This window comes from Pogona vitticeps, chromosome 4, assembly GCF_051106095.1.
Source record: "Pogona vitticeps strain Pit_001003342236 chromosome 4, PviZW2.1, whole genome shotgun sequence".
NCBI classification, from domain to species: Eukaryota; Metazoa; Chordata; class Lepidosauria; order Squamata; family Agamidae; genus Pogona; species Pogona vitticeps.
Window position 1 is genome coordinate 32,545,803 of NC_135786.1, and position 19,713 is coordinate 32,565,515.

Genomic DNA, 19,713 nt, shown 5'->3' on the forward strand with positions numbered 1-19,713 from the left:
GATTAAATTTGGGGCTACTCATACCCATGTTGATTAATTAACATAGAGAGAACAGACAGAGTTCTTTTAAACTTTACTTCCCTGAACATTCATCCAGGAAAACTATTCTGCCTATGGTAACTAATTAACCTAACAAACTGTAGTTCATATAAGACTGGCTTTCAGATAAAAACATCCAACAAAACTCACTAAGGAAGACAGTTCTCAAGATCAAATCAATCAATCACTTTAAAAAAACCCCAACAGTTCCACATTGCTTAACTGTTTCCAGACAAAAACACTCTGCCTCTGAAGATCCTAGTGCACAGCCCATTGTCTGAGTGGGGGGACTCACCCCAAACTGTGGGAACAGGTGCCTCCTAACAGGCTCAGACCATGGGCTACCAGCAGATCATAGAGAATAAAGTTCTTGTGGCAGAAGCTACCATGATGAAAATACTACATTTAAAAAAGCCAACACATTTTGTACATTGAATTCAAAATACAAACTTTTACTCCACAGTTATAATTAAGTTCTTTCAGCAGAATATAAAAATTTCCACAAATACACTCACAAACTGAACTATAACTTACCTGACACCAAAACCGGAAGTATTGGACCTTTGCTTTGAAATCTCGAACATAGGCTATCTGAGGTCCATTGTCACTGGGGATAAAAAAAACTGAAGTTGGAACTCAACTGTTCAATTCATACTGATCAGAATCCAACTGGCATTCATGTAGTTTGTGTAATTTGCCACGCCTAACTGACAAGGTGCTGTGGCAGATCTTGGTTTCATGCCCTATCAAATGCCCGAGCAACTCAAGTGAATTCTAAAAGTCATCGAATAGTCACAACTACGCTAGCTGCCGCAAATTATGCAAAAACCAATGGTATTCTTGCTATTAATTCTGTGGCTTAGTCTAGTCAACTAAATATGTTATTCCAAGTAATGAAGACTCCTTTTGTGAATACCTCAAAGTAAGTTATTTCACAGAGCAAAATATGTGAAGTTATTCTAATCATAATCAATCTTTGAGAAAGCATGTCAGGCTTTTCCCATTCTATTAAATACAAACGTCAGTGTTTTGGCAGTAATGGGAAATCTTCCTATGGCCCAAACAGGACACAAAATGATCAGAGCTATATCAAACACCTCATTCTATTTTCTGAGCTAGTCTGACTAGGGACGCTTTACTTTCTCCCTCCTTATTATCTTCAACACCCTTCTGGGAATGCCTGGTCCTCATGCCCAATATAAATCATACTGTAATCATGCAGTATATACTAAATCCCAGTAATAGTTCTACAAGAAAAAAAGGGGAAGCTTACAGAGCAGACTTTCCTGTCCGAGGATCTATGTATGTTGTTGTTCTTCTGTTATGATCAACAAAATATGGAATGCCATCCACAGTGAATCTCATCTCCCAGCCTTCTGGTAAAGGTTTCTCATTTAACTGACTGCAGAAACAGACACATTCAAGATATGAATCATATTATATATAGCAGTAGCAGACATGTCAGGTTGTTTACACATAATTTTGTTTTGCCAAGTTGAATAGTAACCATAAAATAGTAACTCATGTTCCTAGTTTTATTGAGTTCTAAAAAAGACACAAATACCACAAATCCAAACTGAAGAAAGAAACATCAGCAATTTAATTGTCACTCCTCACTTCTCCCACCTCAAATGTGTATGTGTTAATACAATTATCTAATCACTTATTATTAGAATAAGAGAGGAAAACTAAACCAGACAGACTAACAAGAGAAGATACAGAAACACTTTGTTGTTGCTCATGACAGAATGTCAATGTGTTACACTTTGTCTCTTTGTTAGTAAACTATCAAATTATCAAAGAATTCTAACAGCATCATGGCACTACTTGTAACTTGTGTACTCTTCATCATCCCTCTGATGAGAATGTCATCTAAACAACAAACAGGCACTGTTACCTGTAAGAGTTGTGTTCAGGTCACCTTCCAGTATGTCCAGAGTGACTTCACTATAAAGTCATTATCTAAATGTGTTTAGGAGAAAACTCACAGGATTACAGAAGTGTAAGGATGGAATGGACCTGAAGACATCAAACATTTATTATTTTCTGTCACAGTGTTCATGGTGTCTTAAAAAAATCTTAAATTGCTTTTTATTTCCTAGCAAAATCTGGGATTCTGAGTAGAAGGATTAAGACTTAAGCTGGTAGACTTTGACTACCTACAACACTGGCTGAAATCCTGTTATGCAGTTATGCAAACAGTGTAACTTTTAAATGCAAATGGGCATAAATTAAAAAATCTCATTTGCATTACCTGTTGCATGCTGGGTTGCACAACTTGGTATGCAACAGATAATGCCTATGGAGATTTCTTAACTTATGGCAATTCTCTTCCAAACATTACCTTCTTTGTGTAATATCAAGACTTCAGGCACTGTATACATTCCCAACATTTTTTGGCATCTTGACTAATACTGAAACAATTCTTTGTCAGCTCCAGTTGAGCTGCAAAGAGACAACAGGCTGGTACAGAGCACCTCCATGTAGGAACTAGAAAGTATACCAGAAAGAATGTGCTAAAATGCCTTCTCAATAGTCAAAAGGCAAGTTCTTGGGATTTCTGCCTCTAAACATTTTACTAGGCTAGTCAATAAAAGAAAAGCAACACTTGAACTGTGAACTTCTAAAACAGGAAATACATATTCTGTAGCACAGTGGTTTATAACCGTGAGTCTCCAGATGTTCTTGCACTACAGCTCCCAGAAATCCTGGCTAGCACAGCTAGCGGTGAAGGCTTTTGGGAGTTTTAGTCTAAGAATGCCTGGGGACCTAACGTTGGGAACTACGACGTAGCACCATACCAGATGAAAGACACCTGCCCTCAAATCAATACAATATGAAATAGAAAAGTTCTTTTTATGATGTGCCAGATGCAGATATAAGGACTTTCATGAATTTCATGGTGAGAGGTTTTTTTAAAATAAGTTTCCTGTTTTCATCATAAATGTTCCTATTATGAGATCATTTTCTCATAACAGGAACATTTTTTGCTTGCCCTTTACATTCCCAAGGAATTTTTGATAAGTACACATTTTGCTAAATAAACTGTTGCCTAGATTTCCTCCCTTTGTGCTCTGAAAAATATACATACAAGTTTTTTTTTTTTACAATAAGGAACAAATCTCACCCTTGACTTCTGGGATCTTCCCACTGTGTGATGCGCGTATTATGATTCACAAAATACACTCTGCCATTGCTGTCTGTCCTCTTTTCTGAAAGGACAAGAAGCATTAATAACACAATACACAGACACAGTTTTATGTTAATGTCAGTGCTGCCTCCAAAGCATTATTCATGCAAGGATGCTCAGATGATGGTTATATCCTGTCCTCCTCATTACTATCACCCTCTGCACCCCTAAAAGGTGTTCATAACCGTTAGAACCCTCCTGAAAAGAGGGTTTAGAGATTGCTGGGTCTGAATTAGAAAAAAAAAATGTATTTCTATTAAATGTAACCAGGTAAATAGTTGGGTCAGAGATCTTAATCAAGCCATACTCGAGTCAGTAATTGCAAAAACCTTACCCCATCCATGTGGCAGGGGACCAAGAGGATCAAATTCTTTGTTCTGTGTGAAGTCTTGATTCTGCAATCACAGGAAGGTACACTATAATACAGTATTTGACACTCTACGCTGTGTATTCATCTACATCACTGGTTCTTAATCTTGGGTTACTCAGGAGTTTTGGACTGAAACTCCCAGAAGCCTTCACCACCAACTGTGCTGGCTGGGGTTTCTGGGTGTTGCAGTTCAAAAACATCTGAGTAACAAAGGTTAAGAACCACTGATCTACATGATAAAGAATTCAATTACATTACTACAACATTACACATAACTATGACATACTTCTTAACAAGATTCTCTTTCCTTAAGAATTAATTTAGATGACAGTCTTACCTCTTACAGAGGTTTAAAATTTTTAAAACAAGCTTCACTCAGACATCTCAGAAGCACAGACATACAGTATATGGAATTAAAATGGAAAGTCCAAGCCTGAAGCTGTTGGACGTTTTATTTCCACATTCCTTCCATTAGCAATGTGAAAACCATGGGCTATGGTTGCACAGTGGAGAGAAGAAAGTATTTCCTATATGAAGTATGCACTTAGCAACCTTAGATACATTGATCAATGTGTGACAATGCATGAGAGACCAGGATTCTAGGCTTTAAGAATGTCTTACACAAGATAGTGACATTGACACTACTGATCTCTGTCTGAAAACTATTTAAAGTTCCTGTTTTAATAGTGAAAGGGACATAATTGTGATGAAATAAGATGAACTATGTGTCCTTTGTGTAAGATCCAGCATTACAAGGCAGATATCGATATAAATTCAGTGTTATTTGCTGTTAATAGTGATTGTCTGTTTATTCTATTCTGGAGCAAAACCTGAGATTTGGGCTCCAGGATTACAATCCTAAAAGGCTCAGTCAAAGCTTGTCTATATGAGGCTATTCACTGAACAATTCTTACTAATAATCTCTGCACTTGGCTACATACTGCTCATATTGTTCCAGTGTAGTTCATACTGACTGCTTTCAACTGGTAGAGTAAGAGGACATCTGATGCATAACATTCTGGGATACAGGCATTTTCAAATATAGGGGACTGTTTCCATTTACATTCCTCCGCTAACAGAAGGATCTCAACCCAGAGGAGGCTTCTATTAGTAAAATGAGGAGGGAAATAAAGCTTTCCCATTCTCCCTCCTGCACACCACTGTGTCTTCAATACTTGCTTAAGAGGATGGGGAACATTTTGAAATAGCACAGGGCTGGAGGGAGAATAGCAAAATTGCTGAAAATCTCTTCTTCCTGCTTCACCAGTAAAAACCTTAATTGGATCAGGAATCTTCCTGTAAGCGGAAGATTGTCACTGGCCAAAACACAGCATTACTTTAATATTCATGTACTAGGATAAAACAAAAATACGGTATACACTTAATGAATCTGGGTTATGTTCTGAAACTAGTTATGAATTCCAATGTTTTAAGGATTACAGTAGTAGTGGTTTCAATTACTGTATACTTTTTGCCTTTCCTGATTCTAATTAAAATTCCAAATCCTACCCACCCATTAAATGAGGGCAGCTTTCTAACAACCAGAGCATATAACTTCCACCAACCCACTTCTCTGCATCATAGTTCAATGAAAAACAACATGAGTTTAAATTTTTTACCCATAATATATTTTACTGGGCAGGACAAAAAGTTACTGCAATAGCAAAAAGCAACAGATTTGGTTGGACTTTTTAAAAAAATATTTGGCTGAAGTATACATAACAAAATGGCTACACTGTAGATCAAATTTTGCAAGACAAATGTGACTTGGGAAAACTCAGTAGTCCTGTTCTAGCACATATTTGTTAAGAAAACAATCAAAGTTATGTCTTAAACTGTTTAATAAAGATAAAAGTGAATGGTATTCATATAAACAAATAATTCCTTAGTCTATTTAGATTTTACTTTATTTTCTTTTAAAGAGGTAAGCATATTAATCTGTTCCAGAATGTACTATCTAAACTACTCAATCAATAAATTTTTAAGACTAACAGATTTCTTCTATTGTAAGCTTTGATTACAGTCCACTAGAAGAAGTGGATTTAAATCCACAAAAGCTCACAGTGAAACAAACCTGTTAGTTTTATAAGTGTTGCAAGACTTTTATGTTGCTGTGTTTCATTATACTCTAATTTTTGATGTTTTCAAGGCTTAGCCAATTGTTATTGGGAATCTAAGGTCAAGAATAGAGACAGCACTGTTAAATTAATTTGTATTAGCTAATGGTTTGCCAGTATGTCTGCAAGACATTAATTTCAGCCCAGTCCTCAGTGTTCTCACCCCATATATGAACCTCTGATTGAACTGTTGCATAGCTCCTTGAAGCTGGCTCCGTTGAAGCTGCCATTGTTCATAATTTCGGACAGATTCCAAAGTTGGCCGCTGCCAGGTTGTTGTTCTGGTGAAATGGTCAACATAATAAATCCGCCCCATGTTGTCAACTCGGCGCTCCCAGCTAAAAAACACACAAATTATTCAAATGCCTGTAAGGACCTCAAAGTAGTTTACAGTCAGGGTCAAGAAGATGAAAATATGAGAGTTTCTGCAACACAAATGTCAAAGTAGGTCAAGCATAATCAATCCTATTTTGCTAGAAAAGTCACCATCCTGTTTCTCAGTTTCCATAAGTTTTATCAACTGATAAAACCAGGGATGATCACCATTGGCTATAACCCTCCAGTGCAATTCTGACCAGATCTAAGTTAGCATATCCTATGTGAAGGATCATAGAAACAACACACTAACAATATATGGAGCACCACAAGCTGCCCACTCTGGATTAAAATGTCTGCATCCTAATTATTCCTCCAGAACTTACGGTACCTTATTTGAAGTACCAAATGTTAAGATACACCTATCCCCATTTTGAGGTGCACTACTATGTACAGGTGTTTACATGAAGCCCTATCCACATGTCCTTGATTGGTTTTGCTTCTGAGCGAGGAAGTGTAAAGCAACAGAGGTAGAAAAATGCTTGCTACATAAAATATAGCATATGTCATACTAATCCCATTGTCCCTGTTTTGAAATAGTACAAATGCCTGCAGTTTGTGGTGTAGCTGGCCACTTCATGGCCTACTGTGGTTGAAAATTCTACAGCTAGTCACAGTTCAATGTACATCTATCAAGGCCCAAATTAGACGTCACGTTTTGACGACCAAACCACAGTTCAACACTCAGGAAAATTTGAATGGCAAATCTGAACTGACACTTTCAAACTTTTCTAATAGATAAAAATAGTGATTGACTCACCCCGGTGGAAGAGGTTCTGGCCTATCCCATGTAGTTCTTTTCTCAACATGATCTACATAATACACTCTGCCATGCTGATCAACTCTTTGTTCCCAGCTAAAAAGATATAAACCACATGGAAAACTGCTCAAATCTATTCATGTTATGGCTTTGTTCTGGTACTTCTATTTCTAAGAGGTCACTTCAGTTTTCAGCAATTTGTATACAAGACTGTCACAATGCAGCATCTAATTAATAAAAGGCTATTTTCAAGCACATTTATTTCATGTAATAAGGCCTCCATCTAAATCTGAGAAAGCTGTTTCGGCTTTAGATAAGTTTCTGGTGTCAGCAATGGACTGGATTACAGTAAATAAACGAAAACTTAATCCAGACAAGACAAAGATGTTCCTGGTCAGTTGAAAGACAGATCAAGGAATAGAGATGCAATCTGTGCTGGACGGCGTTACACTCCCTCTGTACACAGGTACAGCTTGGGGGTGCTCCTGGATTCATCTCAGAGTCTGGATGCCCAGGTTTTGGATGTGGCTAGGAGTGCATTTGCACAATTAAAACTAGTGCACCAGCTGCATCCCCACTCTCATACTATTGCTTATCACTATGTTTTCTCTTTCACAGGGATTTACTTATTTATGAAACTTTCTCCATGCACACTTAGCTCATCTCTTATCTGATCTCTCATGCTATTCCTCCTTATTAATGTCTTTTTTGTATTCTTTTATTATTCCCTATTTCACTAGCTAACTATGTGATCAAGTTTTACTTTAGCTCTTATAGAGCTTTTAAAAATTCTCACTTAGCAACTATAAAGTTATTTTATTTCTGATTGGCACTTAACGTGTTTCAGGTACTTTCAGAAATGAAAGGTGAGGTGCAGAAAACAGTGTTTTAGGTGAAAAGTCATGCAAGAAACTTACCCAGGTGGAAGAGGGCCTTGACTGACTGTAGAATGTGGTTGTGAAGCTGGAGTTACTGGCTGAACCTGTCTAGATATTGGTGGTGTAGTCAAAGGTGCTGCTGCAGGAACAATGGTTCCTCCTACTGCTCCATCAGAGCTTGGTTCTGATGCTACATTTCTTGCAGTTGGCACCAGTTCTGCACTAGCCCCTTCTGATTCTGTGGAAGAAGAGCCATTGATACATGCTGCAGAGAACACAGAGAAAGAATACAGAAATGCTTGTTTTTACTCTAATTCTAAAACTGCAAAATATGAATCTTAAATAATCTAGCTGACACATTAAACTACCAGACTTTTTTTTTAAAAAAGTAAACAATAACAAGAGCTGCTTAGGTACCATTTACATAAAAATGATCTGAATACATTTCAGGCACTAAATGGCAAATAAAGAAGAGTTGCACTCAGAATTTTAGCTATTTAATTTAAAGTTTAAAGACTAGCTCACTGTTCTCTGCTGTGACTCTGTATTCTGATTCTGAGAAAATTATAAAGGGATTTCTTTGGCAGCAATTCCCTTCTTTTGACCACAGAAAGCCCGGAAGTCTCTGAATAGAACATTCCACAAACCGTAGCCTCAGTGGGAGTCATGGAAAACTACTTCAATATTTGCTATGAAGGAAAGCTTCCATAATTTAATTGGGGACTAACGTGCATTCTCTATAAAACATTACAGCATACTTCTAGGTAGCAATTTTAGAATGTATTCTTGAAGATCAGAAAGAGAGAGATCTTATGTCACTAACACAAAAATTATGACTTATGTCAAAGCTGTTAATATTCTAGAATATTCTAGAAAATAGATCTAGATTTTTAAAAATATATGTACAGTGGTGCCTCGCAAGACGAATGGTTTTTGTGATTGTGTTCGTGACTTGCAAGACGATGACTTCTATGGCCGTGCTTTGCAAGACAATTTTTTCCCCCACAAGGCCGATGCCTCGCAAGATGAAAATAATTCATTCATCTTGTGAGATCTCCCATAGGAATGCATTGCAATGTATTCCTATGGGAAACCACTTTTCGCAAGATGAAAATTTCGCAAGACGGTGCTACTCGTGGAACAAATTACTTTCGTCTTGCGAGGCACCACTGTACTAATGTAGTGGGCAGGTTACATAAACTTAAGCAGAATTAACTTTGAATTCAAACGTTCACATTGGTGTACTTACCAGATGGAGCAGAAGGCCTCTGTGGAGTGGGTGGAGGTGGTCGAGAGGGTCTGGGAGGTCTAAGTGGCTTAAAACCTCCATTTGCAATTAACGGAGAATCACTGCCATTAGCTGTCTTGTTTTCATTGGACCCAGTGGACTCACTGCTTTCGAGACCATTTGCATTATTTCTTTGCAGGAAATCACAGTAAGAACTATTGTGAAGGATTGGAAGATGGGACTCAAAGTTAAAACATTTTTTATAAATATCCTTCCCACTTGAAGCATAGTCACATATTACGTTACAAATACATGTACCCAAATTCTAAAAGATGTTTTGAACCTCTGCTGTTTTAGAATTACTTATAAATTTACTTAAATGCACATATTCTAAGGATATGAGAACCAAGGATCTTAGTGGCTCATAATTGTCATTTCAAATATAAGGAAGGTATGGCAATCCCGCAATTTGGCTCCCAAATTCCATCTCTTCCCTTGATTCCTATTATCTCTACTCTGAACCATCTGGCATAGAGAGGGAGCAACAACAGCTGTAGAGAGACTTAGGGAATTAGTTTATCAAAGTTTTGACATCCATAGCCTTTTGAATATATATGTTTCCCAGATATACTGTACTTGAAAGTGATGTATCATGTCACATCTTGCAGGCACAACTGACATCAGAAACTAGAGAAACACAAGTAATAAGGTTTGGTGGCTAATGGCAAAAGGTGGAGGAAAAAGGAGGATTGTAAGAACAAGAGATGGTTTTAGAAAATCACTGGAGATGAGTAAGAACCAGATTCCATCATGTAATACACTCTATATGGGGCTGCCTTTGAAAAATGTTTGGAAACTTCAGCAGGTCCAAAATGCAGGCGTATTGCTAACTGAGGCTGGTCACAAAGATCACATAACCTTCTGTTACAAATGGTCCACTGGCTACTGATCCATTTCTGGGCTGAATTCAAAGTGCTGATTCTAACCTATAAAGCCCTAAATGACTTTAGGCCCAAGCTATCTCATCTCCTTTTGTGACCTGCTTGACTGTTAAGATCATCAGAAGCCTTTTTCTTGATCCTGTCACCTTCACAGGTGCATCTGGTGGAGGGGAGAAGGCCCTATTTCTACTGTCCTTCCACAAACAGGATTTCTCTTCAGGTGAGCTTTATCTGAGTGATTGGCCTCAGAGAGGTTCTTAAATGGATGGTTGCACCTTGCTGCTTTGAATGTGTTTTTGGTGTTGCTTTTATCTTCCATTTTTTAGTGTGGTAACTGTTTGATTCCCTTTAGTTATTGTATACTCACTGTTTGAGCTTTTAATATTGGCTTTTAAATCATACAGGCTGCCTTGGGTCCTTTTTAAGGAGAAAGGCAGGGTAAAAATATTTTAAATAAAATAAATCATATTCTGAATTATATTGTCAATTATAAATCTACCCATAGAATCAAAATTTTGCTGTAATCGAAACTACTGCTTCTCTGAGAACTTCTTCCATTTACAGAGGGAACAATTTTTATCTAGTCTTTCTTTTGCAGCTTCCCCCCATCTCCTATGCTGTTCCAGAGAGTTTCCTAACCATCCAGGGCTTTTCAGGCAGTATGGGGGATTGCAGGAAAGGAGAAATCAACAAAATTATTGCCACATCCTCTTCTTCCAATGTGAATGGAACTTCACTGAGCAATATCTAAACGTATTTGTTGTCTTTGATGGAACTTTCTCACAAAATATGTGCATAAGGAAAAGATATATTTTTTTTAAACTTTTGGGGTGATGGTGAAAAACATGTGCAAGATCCTGGAGAGGAAAGAAACCAGTGAGAGGATCTAAAGAAGGCAGAGTAGTCATTAAATGATCATACATAGCCAGACTGACAAAAATGTGAATAATTTTGGCAGCAAGATCAGCAGCCATGAGTACACCAAGATGGGACAAAAGAAGACTGTTGTATTAGAAGTTTAAACATAATGTCTCTAAACACATATTCAGACACATGGGAGTATTGTATTTGACTGTTTAAAATTATCTGCAGTATGTGCTTTCACTAATTCAATGTTTTTTTTTTTTTACTTTTAAGGAATTTATACACAAATAATTTTTTAAAACTGGGCCTATATTGTCAAGGTATTAAGATGTTCAGCACTCTTCAAATTTCTAAAACTCTGAAGGTAATTTTATGCCTAAAATCACTTCTAGGCAATTCTAATATACAAAATGAACACACTGCTATGTCCAAAATATTAATTATCACCTGCAAACTTGCAGGTGTGGTAAAATCATCTTACCTTGCTTCATTTTTTCTTCTGGAGCCATCATTCTGTGTGGGGCCTTTAATATTAAGCATAAGGAAATAAAATTTAACATTTGTTTAAGCTTCCAAAGAAATGTAAGCAATGAAGATGTTCAGACCTATTTGTTAAAATGCATACATGATTTTTAATTACTTCAAAAGACAGTAAGAATCCAAACTTTCCATCTTAGATCCCATAGCCAACATACACACAATTAGGGGACAGATGGAGTTTTTATCATTTATCTTTCTAAACTTAACTAGCAATGCATCTAATTATCCAAAAGAGAGCCCCCACTCATATCTACTTACACAGACTCTAAATTCATCATTTAAAGCTCTGGTCCACATGCTACCACCAAATAAGGTGAAGCTGTGAGAACAAATATTTTATTAATCATATATTCATCAATGACCAACCAATATATGGTGCTTGATATTAAGATACACTTACTACATATGAATTTGCTTGGTTATGATCTTTAAGCCTGAAAGTGTGGTTTCATCAGTTACACTTGGGTAAGGATGACAGTTGACTGTTAGGCATACATAAGAGGACCTTGTCATTTGTGTCTGGGAACAATGTCAGAGAAAGGAAACCACAACCTTGTAACCACGTAAAGAGTTCAATTACTGTATATATGCAGGAGAGATATACCAGTAGTCTGTTTTTGAATGTGCATTTGCACTTAAGAGACTTTTCAAATCTCTCATTGTTATATGCCTTCTTGGTTGCAAATCAAATTAAGAGGAACTTGTTATTGATACTTTATAATTTTATAACAGGGTGATTGGGAAAGTGTTCTCAGAAAGGTTCATCTGATGTTACTATCCTTGAAATCACAAGTAAAGACTATTTTGCCTTTCTAGGATTTTATGACTGTTTTCTGGTGTTTTGGAGTTCTGATGCTGCCTTCTGTCTTACTTATGATTTCTAATACTGGTGCTATGGGGGAAGTTAAGATAGAAGATGCATATCTGAAAAGTGGTATACAAAACTATCCAAAGCTATAAACATAAACTGATAGTCTGGTTTCTCTTCAGATCGCATAAATCTTTTGACTGACTGATAGTGCTGATGTAAAGAGTATGTAAAAGTGATGGCTTTATGATTCTAAGGAAGAGAATACAAGAACGTTTTAAGAAAGCTGATAAATACTATAAATAACTTTGGAAATTGTTATGGAAGTTTAAAGGGGAATTAAAACTGAAAAGAGAGAAATACCTCTGATTTGAAAAAAAGATCTCTACTTCTTTATCCAGTGGAGATATGTCTTGTCATACATAACCAATTATTCTTAAGGTTAAAGCAAGATATGAAACTAGCATTATGTCTAAATGGTTAATGTTTGTTTTCTTCATAGCACATTGATTTGACTCCTCAATGTTTTTGTATTAAAAAGATAATAATGTATACAAAATATATATAATCAGTTAGTTACAGAATGAAAACAGTACATGTTACTTACTTTTTAAGGCGGTAGCATCACCATTAGTCAGAAGCTCAGGATCGACTTGCATGCCATCTAAACAGACAGATAACTCTCCAATCCCATCAGCTGGCTCTTTGTCACCATTAAGCACCATATTAACAACCACTTCTTCAACTATTAAAAACAAGATCAGGGAAATAACAATGGCTGATTTCTTAGTGTAATGAAGGATTAAATGTAGTTGCCAATAACAAAAAAAAAAAAATCATCTAAAAGATGTTAACATATGGTTCAATTTCACAGCTATACAGTATTTTAATTTAATTCAGTAAGCTTTGTGCATGCTGATCCATAAAAATGCATGGAACCCCCTTACCTAAAACAGGAAAGTAGAGATTTAGCTCTCACTTTTATATTAAACAGCATGTTTATAGTCAGCAGATGCACTGAGAAGTGGTACAAAGCCCACATTTACAGTAAAGGGTCAAAACTAAGAATATACAGTGGTGCCTTGCTTAGCAATCGCTCCGTTGAGTGACGAAATCGCTTAGTGACAGAGTTTTTGCGATCGCCAAAGCGATCGCTTTGCAATGGTCCCTATGGGGTTTTTTCACTTTGCAATGATCACGGGGAAGCGATGATCGCGAAGCGACCCTTTTTTAACAACTGATCGGCGGTTTCAAAATGGCTGCCGGGAAAACAAAATGGCCGCCCGCTGTTTTTCCTCGCTTTAGAGGCACTGAAAATGGCTGCCCCTATGGAGGATCTTCGCTTAAAGGTGAGTTTTTAGCCCATAGGAACACATTAATTGCGTTTTAATGCGTTTCTATGGGCTTTTTAATTTCGCTTAGCGATGAAATTGCTTAGCAACGTTTTTTCTGGAACGGATTAATGTCGCTAAGCGAGGCACCACTGTACCAAAGAATACACCAGTTACACCAAAACCATCATCACTAAAGCTATAGTAAACCCTTCCCAGACCTCCAGATATGTTCAATTACAACGCCCATCAGCACTGGTGGGTCAGATCGATACTGCAGCACAAAATAGCTCATGGATACCAGGCTGGCTTTGTTATTCATTTCTCAATTATTGGTGGAAGTAAATCTTACCCATGAATAACTTCACTAAGTGCAAGAATCCTTACATTTAATGCATCCAGGATAAACACACACACATCCCTTGTGAACATCAAAGAAGTCCCATTTCTCAAGTCAAAGTCAAAACACCTTCCAAATAATCAAAACAAATCTCTTGCTGAACTACTATTCAACAGCCAGGATATATACAGAGTTCACCAACACCAACACCATCCCAACAATCTAACAATCTTAAAACAGGGCTTCAGTGCAATCCACCTCAGCAGCATTGGCATCTTCTTCTGAACTTTCTGCAAAATCATTTTGTATTTCTTTTTGCTGTTTCTTCGCAAATTAAAGTGTCAATACTGATTACAAACATTACAGAAGATTACTGTGCATATCAAAGGGGTAAAAAATTTACCACAAAAAGTGTTAAAATGATATTTGAGAAACAGCTAACTGCTTTCAGTCAGATAAGTATGTCAGGGAAAAAAAAAAACAAAGTTGCAAATGTTACTTTCCAGAAACAAAATAGCAGAATTATTCATTTCTACACAAATGCCTGGTTTTCCTTCTTGGAAGCTGGGCTGAAATGTCAAAAGCCCAACATAATAACAGAGAAATGAACCTGTAACCCTTGTTCTACTTTCAGAATTTACAAAATGCTCACATTTCAGAGAGCTCCCAGAAGCTGAGGAATATAGGAGAATGAAGACATACAACACTGGAGTTTTTTGTAATATCAAGTAAATAGGCTATTGTCCAGCTAAATATGTGAATGTGGAAAGAAATATGGGTGGAATGCAAATCTGATGAGAAGTGTTTTCCAGTAATGTCAAAGCGCATTTTATAACGCGCTTAATATTTCATTCTTATATTTGTTGCACAAATATCACTCTGCAGAAAAAGATTAAATATCTGAAAAAATTTGTTCAGCATGTGTAGGTATAATGGAATAGATAAACTCGTTTCTAAGGTCTCTGAACATGTATTAAGTGATAGCATAGACCACAATGATCATCTTCAAACTTTTGAAGGTTAATTACTTTTTTCAGTTTGGAGGCTTTATGAAAAGTCTATTTTTTATTTAATTAATTTGCTTAAAATATTTTTACCCTACTTATCTCCTTAAAAGTACACAAGCACTTTGTTTTAAGCACTTTATAGAAGATTATCAATGTGTGAGAGATAACAATATGCCTGTCATATTTCTTAATGTAAAAACACTGATCTCTTAGAAAATAATGGTTATATGTTATGTGTCATCTAATAGGAACCAACCTCAGGCAACCTAATCAAGCATTCAAGACAACTGAGATATTTAAGGAGTGGTTTATCCGTTCTATCCCATTCCCTGTGAGTTTACATGTTTGAACAGGGACCTGAATACAGGTCTCCTGAGCTCTTGTCTGCCCCTCCCTCTGCTACATCATGCAGGGTATCTTAATGCTCATACAGAAACATATACATAGCTCATGTGGAATGATACTAAATCTACATATGCTGCTAACCACCACCACCTTATAACTGCAGAGCTGGAAGAGACCATATGGATCATCGAATCCACCCCTTGTCAAGGAGACACAGTAGTGAATCAAACTCCCAAACTCTAGCTTTAGCCAGATACCTAAACTTCTGAGCTATCCAGCAGTGCAAGAAAGATTTGGGTGGTCCACAGAGGAATAGGAGAGGAAAAAAGAAGCCCCACTTTGCTTTAAGTGAAGCTGTATGCAGCCCATAGAACATCATACTATATAATTAACATGCACACTTTTTGGCTTCTAGGAATAACTATTAGTTGTCTGTTAATACACTTTTCAAAGTGCATTAATGGACAGCAAAGAGTATTAATGGACACCTTAAGAATTTATGTCTCCTGTTTCACTCTGAAAAGGAACAAATGATCTCACACTATACTGAATAATATCCACTACTCATGGCTTGATTCTCATCATGTTCATATGCCTTTCATGAAAATTATGTTGTTTTGCATATGTCTCTGATCATACCCACATGCGGAAATTAAGGGTGAGACATGATGCTGAACAGAACACGCATTTCCAAAGAGAGTTTTAAAAATGAAAATAGCAACAGATGGGTCACAATTTCAGTCAGCACAAAAGCTCCCACTGGCACTTATGAGAACTTCTTGTCTAATACAAGCAGCACCTTTGGGAGGGGAGATTTCACTGGGATTGCAACAAGAGGAGGACTTAACACCCATTCCCCAACCCAATAAACCTACAGAAATAAAATAAAATAAAATTCAATGAACTGCAAGTGACCCTTTTAGGACTGCTGTGTATTTTGACCCTAAATGCATACATATACTTTTCTTAAATGAGAAGTTGCACCAAGCTCAGATAATGAATATTTTAATGAAAACTTTATTGAGTAGCATTGGGAAAAAGCTGCTCATTTCCCAAACTGTTGACCACAAAATAATACTTACAGCACAAATGGAATATATCACATTAAAAAATCCACATATTTTTAAAAATAATCATTACAAGATGTTCAGGTAATATGAAAAGTGCATCCAGGGAAATGAATTAAACTGCAGAATTCTCCCTAGAATAAGTTAGTTTAAAATATGGTTGTGTATGTATATGCATCCAATGTCCAAAACTGCAAATTGAATTTTCTAGTTTTTATTTTTTTATATACTTACGTTTCATGTTATTTGCTTTAAGTGTCTCAGGTATATCTAGAGTGGCACTTCCTAGTAAGACATCAGATTTCAGTGTCTGATGACTCCATACACGAAAATTTAATTTGCTGCGAGGAGAGACAATTCTAAAGAAATAGAAGCAATGTTAATACATGCTATCAAAATAACATTTTTAAATATTACTGAATTAGCCTTAATTTACAATGTTACAACTTTGTTTTTTCACATAATTTTTTATGTCTAATATTCAAAGCTAATGTAGCTTAACTGTAAATTGTATTTGAACATATGCAAGTGATAATTTACAGGTCTGGATAAGAGTTGTGTTCAGTTAAAAAATAAAATTAAAACTGGAATGTACTTCCTAAACATATCTATCCTCTGATCAGTACATTATTTCTAATCACTTCAGAAATTATTTTTTTAATGTATATACTGTATATACTTGTATCCAACTTAGATCAAAACAAGCTGTCTTATTCCAAACTATGGCAGCACGTGTAAACAGAAACAATAATACACTTTTAGGAAAGATTAATTCTTCACAGTCAATATGGTTGTACTGGCCTCCTTGACAGGAACTGGACTCAATGATCCAGAGGGTCCCTTCCAGGTCTGAAGTTCTGAGATTTATTTATAGACATTCACATAAAGCAACAGTTTTGAGTACTCTTAAGAACTGATTACAGTGGTGCCTCGACTTATGAATATCCTGATTTATGACCATTTTGAGTTACAATCAGCTCCGGCTGCAAAATTTTGCTTTTATTTGCGACCAGAGCTTCAAGTTACAAGAAAAAAGGTGGGGGAAAAGGCGGGGGATTTAAATTACTAATCGTTGGTCGGTGAAAAGGCTGCTTCTTTGTAGCTCTTTCACCCCAACGGTTAGAGAGTGTCGGAGGCGGCTTCGGACTGCCTGGTGCTGCTTTCTGCTTCTGAGTGAGTACATACAGGGTTTTGCAGGGTGGGTTTGGGCTGGGGGGATATGTTTCTATGCTGTGATTTTTTGTGTGTGTGTTTTGGCAATTTTTTCCCCAGCCCCAGCACGTTCCAATGGGCCTTGCTCTGTTTGTTTTGTGTGTATGTGTGTGTGTTTTTTTCAGCCCCAGCACATTCCGATGGGGCTTGCTCTGTTTGTGTTTTGTGTGTGTGTGTTTTTCAGCCCCAGCATGTTCTGATGGGGCTTGCTCTGTTTGTTTGTTTTTTTGGTGATTTTTCCCCCAGCCCCAGCGTGTTCCAACGGGCTTGCATTTTTTGGGGTTTTTTGATGATTTCCCCCCCCCGCCCCCAATGCATTCTGATGGGGCTTGCATTTTTTTGTTTGTTTTTTCCCCTGGCCCCGACGTGTTCCAATGGTGGATTTTTTTTGGGGGGGGGTAATTTTTTTTAACTGTCTGGAATGGATTAATTGCATTCCAATGGGAAATGGTGTGACCATTCAAATTACTACCATCTTCTGGAACGGATTAAGTTCATAAGTTGAGGCACCACTGTATATTATAAAGATGCAATTTTTAATTCACAGTAAATTCCAGATTTCACAGGCGTGGTTGTATGCTCAGAAGCAGATTGAGGCAATCTTCTAAGATCAGTATACATTTCCTTTTCCCATGTTTCATGATCAAAGTATCTCCCCCACCAGGTAAGTACACTTTTCCCATGCTTTCGTGTAATTAAAAAAAACACCCTCTTTTGTTAATTGTGTCACGATATATGTGCACATTTTTCTTCTCTATTCATACCATGTAAAATGTGACTCAGATATGAAGGAGTGTAAAGTTTATTAGTTTTACACACTGCAGCTTCCTGGGCCTCCCTTTCATACAATATCTCTCCTCTAAACCTCACTCATGGGGATCAAAGGACCCTCTGGTATTGCATCCAACATAATTTAAGGTGCTGCAGTCAGAAACAAATATTTATTTATTTATTTATTTATTTATTTATTTATTTATTTATTTATTTATTTATTTATTTATTTATTTATTCATTCATTCATTCATTCATTCATTCATTCATTCATTCATTCAACTTATATGCCGCCCACTCTACCCAAAGGTCTCTGGGCAGTTCACAATTGAAAAACAATTAAAATACAATAAGATAAAACGATTAAAACACAATTAAAATACAATCTAAAAATTGCCATCAGGACCCACAGTTGATGTTATTTCAATTAAAAGTCTTCTGGAACAGGAAGGTTTTGACCTGGAGCCGAAATGTCATCAGTGTCAGCGCCAGACGAATCTCAGTCAGGAGAGCATTCCATATTCCATATATCTCACATACTATCTTAAACAACTTGGGTAGAATCATTTAAATTGGGAAAATGTTCTTAAATAGACCTAAACAGTTTCAGAGACTGAGTTCCCTAGTGAAAGATATTGGGAATATTGAGAGCATAAATTTATACCTGCATGAATACACATACTCCACTACAAGTATGACATTTCCCCCAGAAAATCTCAGTGCCAATATTCATCTTATAGCCCTAGCTTACTGCACTTTAACTATTACTTGGAATAATAAGACAAAGCAAAGAACATTTCCAACCTACACTGTAAGAGGTTGCTTCCATTTTGGACTATTTGTATTGTTGCACTTTTCTGTTTTCTTGGACTGTCCATCAACTGTGACTTCTACATAAGGGCTGGGTCCAAACCATTTGTTCTTGTTTTCTTTCAATTTTGCAGAAATAACTGTTGAATGTAAGAGAATGCATAAAGGCTTTGCTTGCTTTAATGATGTTAGAAATCATCAATATTACCTAGCATGGCACAGTATGCAATCACAGCTGAACTATACTGATGGAAAGACACAGAAATACAAAATCATTTTATTCAGGTATGACATCTACAGTGAACCGAATATTTTCCCTTTCAATCAATTCATTTCACAGAAAAAGATGAAATAATGATCAAATTTAACCATTCAAGTTTTTAAAATATAAAATTAGATGAAGGAGCATCTTGCTCTAGAATTATTTATTTATTTAGCTTATATCGTGAGTAAATCTTTTAAGTAACTATTTTTAAAGCACTATTCAGTGGAGCTTGAGAGAACAGAAACTGATCTCCACCTTCTGAGTTGTCCAATACTTGCCTGCAGTATCTGAAAGGTACAAGCAAAACAAACAAGCAAAAAAACCCCAACCAAACAAAAACAGCATGTCTACCAGTCCCAGCCCACAGTCACCACCAGATAACATGAATCCATAATTGATATTTTGAGGTAATTCTGCAGGACACTGACTTCTCACTAAATAACTATATTTTACTT

The 19,713-nt window shown here is 36.6% G+C and overlaps 1 protein-coding gene across 8 annotated transcripts in view; it reads right to left on the bottom strand.

Moving 5' to 3' along the window:
• The window catches only part of ITCH (itchy E3 ubiquitin protein ligase), a 56,572-nt gene that overhangs the window by 16,133 nt on the left and 20,726 nt on the right, over nt 1–19,713 (bottom strand). For 5 of the 8 annotated variants that reach the window (XM_020806508.3, XM_020806511.3, XM_020806509.3 and 2 more), the window contains 12 exons: nt 18,992–19,133; nt 16,435–16,559; nt 12,718–12,855; nt 11,244–11,286; nt 8,979–9,172; nt 7,769–7,994; nt 6,852–6,947; nt 5,880–6,054; nt 3,564–3,624; nt 3,167–3,251; nt 1,313–1,441; nt 574–646 (listed from right to left, as the gene is read on the bottom strand). In XM_020806508.3, coding sequence (XP_020662167.3) covers nt 574–646; nt 1,313–1,441; nt 3,167–3,251; nt 3,564–3,624; nt 5,880–6,054; nt 6,852–6,947; nt 7,769–7,994; nt 8,979–9,172; nt 11,244–11,286; nt 12,718–12,855; nt 16,435–16,559; nt 18,992–19,133 — 1,487 coding nt within the window. The remainder of the gene's footprint in view (nt 1–573; nt 647–1,312; nt 1,442–3,166; nt 3,252–3,563; nt 3,625–5,879; nt 6,055–6,851; nt 6,948–7,768; nt 7,995–8,978; nt 9,173–11,243; nt 11,287–12,717; nt 12,856–16,434; nt 16,560–18,991; nt 19,134–19,713) is intronic. The other 3 variants (XM_020806512.3, XM_078393242.1, XM_078393241.1) reach the window with 1 other exon arrangement.